This window comes from Cibotium barometz, chromosome 24 (genome assembly GCF_041138505.1).
Source record: "Cibotium barometz isolate CiBa-2024 chromosome 24, ASM4113850v1, whole genome shotgun sequence".
Classification (NCBI taxonomy): domain Eukaryota; kingdom Viridiplantae; phylum Streptophyta; class Polypodiopsida; order Cyatheales; family Cibotiaceae; genus Cibotium; species Cibotium barometz.
This window is the reverse complement of record NC_141069.1, coordinates 21,853,519-21,859,513: the sequence shown is the minus strand read 5'-3', so window position 1 is coordinate 21,859,513 and position 5,995 is coordinate 21,853,519. Positions and strand designations below refer to the sequence as shown.

At 42.0% G+C, this 5,995-nt stretch overlaps 1 protein-coding gene across 1 annotated transcript; it reads left to right on the top strand.

Annotated features, from left to right (window-relative positions):
* The first annotated feature begins 775 nt into the window (after positions 1-775).
* On the top strand, positions 776-2,359 carry LOC147625026 (uncharacterized). The gene is made up of 4 exons (XM_086818255.1): positions 776-1,247; positions 1,400-1,639; positions 1,842-1,931; positions 2,052-2,359. Exons 1-4 carry the CDS (start codon positions 888-890, stop codon positions 2,064-2,066), a joined length of 705 nt encoding a protein of 234 aa, XP_086674381.1. The 5' UTR covers positions 776-887; the 3' UTR covers positions 2,067-2,359.
* The last annotated feature ends 3,636 nt before the right edge of the window (positions 2,360-5,995 follow it).

The window sequence follows — 5,995 nt, the reverse complement described above, 5'->3', positions numbered from 1 at the left end:
TTGAAACAATCAAACAACATATAAAATATTCAAGGCTCTTAAGGAATGTTATAGTCAAAGTAATGTGATGTAAAAGGAGACAATGCCATTGCAACATTGTTGCCATCCATAAACCATAAAGATGACACATGTTATAAGAACAACAATGTTGGCATTGATATGACAAGTCGGCTCTCACCCATCTCTAACGGGGTTGACCTCTCTCTCTCTCTCTCTCTCTCTCTCTCTCTACAATACGGCTCGGTAAAATCAAAGTTACACTATGCATATGAGACAATCTCACCCTTAAGAGTCTTACATTTGAAGGTTGCTTTAAGCATCTGCCCTTGTGTGAACCAAGGTGTTGGATGGTTAGAGTCCACGTACCCATGCCTTGCTAGTTTTTAGATATCTAAGGCTAGGTTCACAATTGGGCGGTGCCTATAGGGGAGAATGATTAGAGCTAGTTGCGTGCCATGCAAGATTGCTTGCCAACTACTAGCATCATTTGGCCACCACCCTTTGGACACCTCGAAGCAGTATTGTGTGTGAGGCCAGATAAAAATCCATTGGAACCATGGCTTGTCATCTAGGAGGACATGGGTATGAATGTGAAGCTTCATGGGGTGAAGGGAATGCAATAGAATCATATGCACATGCTATGGATAGGTTTTCCTGTTGACTTGGATGCATCCATGTGGAGATGACATGGAAGCAATGATGATTATGAGAGAGGTGGGGTGGAGTATGGAGTTTGTGGGGATAAGGATAAATATCCCACCGTGGCATTTGTATCTTTCTTGAATATCTTCCCTCGTCTTCGTGGAGTTGAGTGACAGTTTGAAAGAAGGTGAAGTATTTCAAGGAAAGGAGCTCGCCCATGCCCTGATAAGAGTCCAGCATAAGCTATGGAGAGGTGTACTGTGATGAAGCGATGCCATGTGTCTGTGGCTATGGCGGGGCTTTCTCTTCCAAGAGTGCAGAGCCGGGGCAGGTGTAGGCCATCATCATGCTCATGGGCATGTTCACCATCAGCATGTAGGGTTGTGAGGGTGGTGGACATGTCCATGATGAGAGGGGCGGACCGCCTTCAATGGCAGCCTGTGTTTAGGTTTGATTCGGATGATTTGATGGCAGAGGCTCCTTACCTTCGCAGAAACTGCGAAGATTTGGACTGGAAAACCCAGGCAAGCCACCTCAGAGCCCTTGCAAACCTCTCTCTGCACAGCAGCTCCACCAACAGCCAAACCATAGCTCCAAAGCCGGAGGTAAGCTCCCCTAATCCCCCATTAATTCTCTTTAATTTGGAGCTTAACCATCGATTTAAAGTGGTTTAATTTCTCTGCCATGTCTTCTCTTTGTATTTATCTGTACAATTACTTTTCTACCCTACCTTTGAGAGCTGTTGATTTCTCTGTAGCCCAATGATGGTGAGGAGGGCAGTGACAATGGCAACCGAGATACATGGTTCGCGGCCGGCCTTGCCCTAGCTACTGCCCTCTTCCAGTGTGGTCTTTTTTTCAATGCCTTTGCTGCTGAGGAGTTTATGCTGAAAGCTGAAGCAGCCGAGGCTGCCTCAAGAGCCCCTGCTTGGCTTACCCCAGCCCTCCTCGCTTTCCCCGTCGTATCTTATGCTGTCTTCAGTGTGTATAGAGCCCAGGTATGCATCAATACTCATCTTGTTTTGCTCTAAAGATGTATGTTGCAATGAAATATCAAAGGGCATGCAATTGATGTGATATTAGCCTGTTGGCATGATCTTTCTTTCCCTTTTAAGCATCAAAATATCCTTGTTCATGGCATTATCACATGATATTTATATAATTTAGTCTTCTAAATCAAAACATACCCCCACATGGCAGGTGAACCCATATGCCAAAGTGACAGATTGGATGTTCGGGGTAGCTGCAGTAGTGATTATTGCAAACCTTGTCTTGATTTCCACAATTGGGGTGAGAAATTTGTTCAAAAGTGAGCATCAAGTTTGAATTGCGGTCGGCAGAGCATGGTCTCTACAGCTTCTTACTAATTAAGAAAGTAATGGTGGATTCATTATTAAAATGCGTGTGCAGGTGCGCTTGTATTGATTACAAACAAAGCCTCACTTAATGCAACCCTTGTCATCAAGGGACTGCTGTGATCAATGCGACTAGCGAGGAGTTTAAACGTCTAACAAGAAGAAAAAGCATTTGAACACAAATGCTTATACTGTAAAGCGGTGTTTGATCATTAGCTTTAGTGACTTTTTATCCTTTGATGTCCATGTTGAGGACTTCCATGGCTCTCACTGTAGAGTGTACGTAGGGTTTTCTTTTCAAAAACTTGATATTGTAATGCATGCTTTTTTCCTGTAACATGTGGGATAATCTTGGATGGTTCAGCTGGGGTGAAGATAGAATCTCCCTTGCATTTTGGATGGTGTTGTAGGGTGTCACGTTGAAGCGTTTGTGAAAGGCTTTTTGTATAAGCTCTTAACAAAATGCTTTGTAGCCCAGCATTAGTGCACCTGTATCTTATATTCACCACACAAGGTTTGATGTGCTACAATGAAGAGGTAACAAAAGTACACCCTCATGGAGTAACAAATAGGGACTTGTGAGCTCTTGATAAGTGAGGAACGTAAGCAGAGGGATCAGAACAGTAAATACGAGGGTAGGGTAGAGCAAGTCTGGGTGAGGAAACCAGAGATGATCGCTGCATTGTTGTGTCCCCGGTTCTGATCTTGAGAGGCAGGATACTCTGCAGAGCAGTGCAGACTTTGGAACAACTGGTTGTCCCCATGATATCTGAGACATGTAAGCAGAGGGGTCAAAACAGTAAATATGAGGGCAGTCTGGGTGAGGAAACCGGAGAAGATTGCTGCATTGTTGCGTCCCCGGCTCTGATCTTGAGAGGCAGGATACCCTGCAGAGCAGTATTTTGAAAACCAAAGATTACCATGACCGCAAATTTAGATAGATGCGAAAGCGCAAGCCTATGGGGTCACTTCTGCGACTGGATCACCATTCAAATGGATAGATTCCTGATTGGCAATCAGATTCACCAGTCCCTTTGGCCTGTTGAGGTTGAATCCAGGGGATCTGCGGCCAGATAAATACCTTTTGCTGCTGAGGACAAGTAAAATCATGGGGAGTCACAAGATGTGCTCCCAACATACCTTCTACTTTAAATTTCCTTCTGATGCATCAAGTTCAGTGACAATATCAAAATTTTTTATCATCTACTTCATTTTGTCCTTGCATGTAGGAAGATGCTTGCCAAGTGAGTATTAAGAAGTAGTCTTGTTTGAACACCAAAACATTAGGTCCTTCAACATACTTCGTGCCAGAGTCCCTCCTCAACGTAAGATTTGACTCTATTGTCCATCCTATCAATGCTTATTCATTTCTAAAGTTTTGAGATCTTGCCTTCACCCTGTGACTTATGCTTGATGCCTTGTGTAAACGCTGGTCCAAACGGGTGCTGCTTTCACTTAAGTATCAAAAGATTCAGCTGATCCAGGAAAATTTGTGAGTGCAGAATACGATTTGAGCCTCATGGGAGTCACCTTAATCCAAAGGCCATTCATTATGGTGATAAATGGGTGTGATAATTTTCATTTGACCTCTTGAGTTATAGTTGCCTACAACAGCACTTGCTTTTGCATACCCGTGTGGTAAAAAATTAACCATGGTCATCATGTCTTCTATGACTTGTATTGGTCACCTTCTACTGAGGTGACCATTTGTATGACCACCATACCATATGTATAAGAGGGGGGGGGGGGGGGTTCAAAGCTTGTGAGTTAGATTTCATGGGTTTTCAATGGAAGTTGCTACCTTCTAGGAAGATCAGTCAATTCCAAGCATCATTGTGAAGGTTATATCTTTTGTGAACTCTTTACTGTTGACTTTGTAGTATGTGGATCATCATACAGTAGTTTGGAAGATAATGTGGGCATCCAACTTTTTAGACTCAAATTTGCAAACTATTGGCAACTCGTGGACAAGGTTATGTGCAAGGAACATTGGTTTTTAACACCCCTAGAAAGTAAAACTTATTTTTAAAAAAAATTCAGAGCTAGATGGAATTTAGACTAATTCTCACCTCACAATTATTTGATGTTGGGCAATAAACCAGCTGATCACTCTCGAACGTATCTCACAAGCATAGAGAGTAGAGTGCTTTGGAGTGGGCATGCAGTGCTGTTGTGGCATTGTAAATTGAGGCAAGGAAAGACAACTTGGCTTGAGGGGAGGTGAGGAGGTGACTAAGGTGAGGCGAGGCAAGATGTATCTTCTCAAGTTCTTTATGTGTGATCCAAGAGTTGCATATTCCACTCTCCTCATTTTTTCTGAAAGGGCCATACCTTGTTGTCCTCAGTCCTCGAAGATACTCAAGAAGAAGCACAATAAAATATTCTTCTCCATTGGGACACAAACAAGCCCACTTACAATCACACACTAATCACACTCTTCTTCCTTTCACATCCTCATGATATTTGTTACCTCTATTATCATGCCCATCTCGCCACATGGGTGGCTATATTATTATGATGGGTTGTACAAGTTCTAAGGTGACCCACTAGGTGCTCAGTCGGTCTTTTCCTCCCTCTTCCTACTTGGCCTCCACCTAACTAATGTGGTATGATGGTTGTTGAAATATGCAAGTGAATAGGTGTGTGCGGGAACAAGCCCTTAGCAAGAGATTGTAAAAGGGAGTCTGTAATTGAGTGGGTAGCAGTGAAAAGGTGAGAGGTATCTACTGATGAGAGAATCAAGGGTAGCATGAATGAATATAGGGGTGTGGAAAGATTCTAGGAAAAGGTGCCCCCAGATTTAGGGGAGGTGGCACAAATCAAGGAGAAATCAATGGGATTAGATGCTTAGCATCTTGTGGATGTAAACCCTATAAATTGAGGCATTGGCCTAATGAGTATTTGCTGGTTTTTGAGTCTCCATGTCTACATTATCCTATTAGCTTAATTACTCACTAATCTCGTCTTAGTCATCTTAATTACATGCTAATAATGTTGATTCTTGCATTTGATCCACCATAGCTCATCACTTTGCTTGCATTTTATCATGGTATCAGAGCCAAGTTTAGGATTCATCCAATTTTTGAGCCTAATTATCTTGCTAATTATCTTATTAATCATAATTAAGAGATAGTCACTTTTTAAGCCTCTTTTCAACCATTCTCTGCACCCCCAGCTGGTGGAGGAGCTCCCTCTCCCTCTAGCCTTAACAATAGGCTACAAGCTCCTAGCCTTATCTAGCTATAAGCCCCACGCTCCAACCCACCTACTCAGCTCGTCAAATCGCCATTTTTCATTGATTAAGAAGTGCCAAGTTTCTGAAGGGTTTTTTAGATCTACACTCACACAGAAGGAATTGGTCTAATTCCTCTTAGCCCAGGGGTTTTCAAGGGTACTCTACATGCTAGTGATCTCAGATTTGTGAAATTCTTCAAGGAGAATTGGCATCAAGCTCTGCATCAAATCTGCAAGTGACTTTGGTAAAACAAAGATTAAGCATTCAATGTTTGGTTGAATCTTTTGTTTCTTGGCTTGATTCACTACTAGACTAATTGCTATTGATGCCTTCGAAAGAATTTGAGCTCATTTGAACTCTAAGGCACCAGATCTGGCCTCCCCGTACACTCTATTTTTTGCACATAAAATAGAATATTATTTCACTAATCAATGATTAATTAATACTAATCACTATATTTTGATACAATTGAGGGTTTAAATTTACCATTGGGTATCTGATACAGATCCCTATCACTTCAGATTGTAATTCGGAGATGGTTTGATATCCCAACCATTCAGTACATATCAGTTACCCTTGGCTTTATGTAATTTTTGGTGAATTCATGCTGATAAACTTGTTGTAATCATCATTGAACATCAAATTTGATTTGTAAAAAGATAGACACTGCCCTAGAATCTTGGATTGGATCAAGAGGTAATATCCCCTTCACATCATCATGAGCAATGCACAAGAAATAGCTAAATTTAATGGGGAGCAGTTCC

Excerpts from the sequence above, each read along its gene's own strand:
- LOC147625026 (XM_086818255.1), top strand. The coding sequence starts at position 888 with ATGGAGAGGTGTACTGTGATGAAGCGATGCCATGTGTCTGTGGCTATG. Across the intron at positions 1,248-1,399 it reads CCATAGCTCCAAAGCCGGAG|CCCAATGATGGTGAGGAGGG; the intron begins GTAAGCTCCCCT and ends ATTTCTCTGTAG. Across the intron at positions 1,640-1,841 it reads TCAGTGTGTATAGAGCCCAG|GTGAACCCATATGCCAAAGT; the intron begins GTATGCATCAAT and ends CCCACATGGCAG.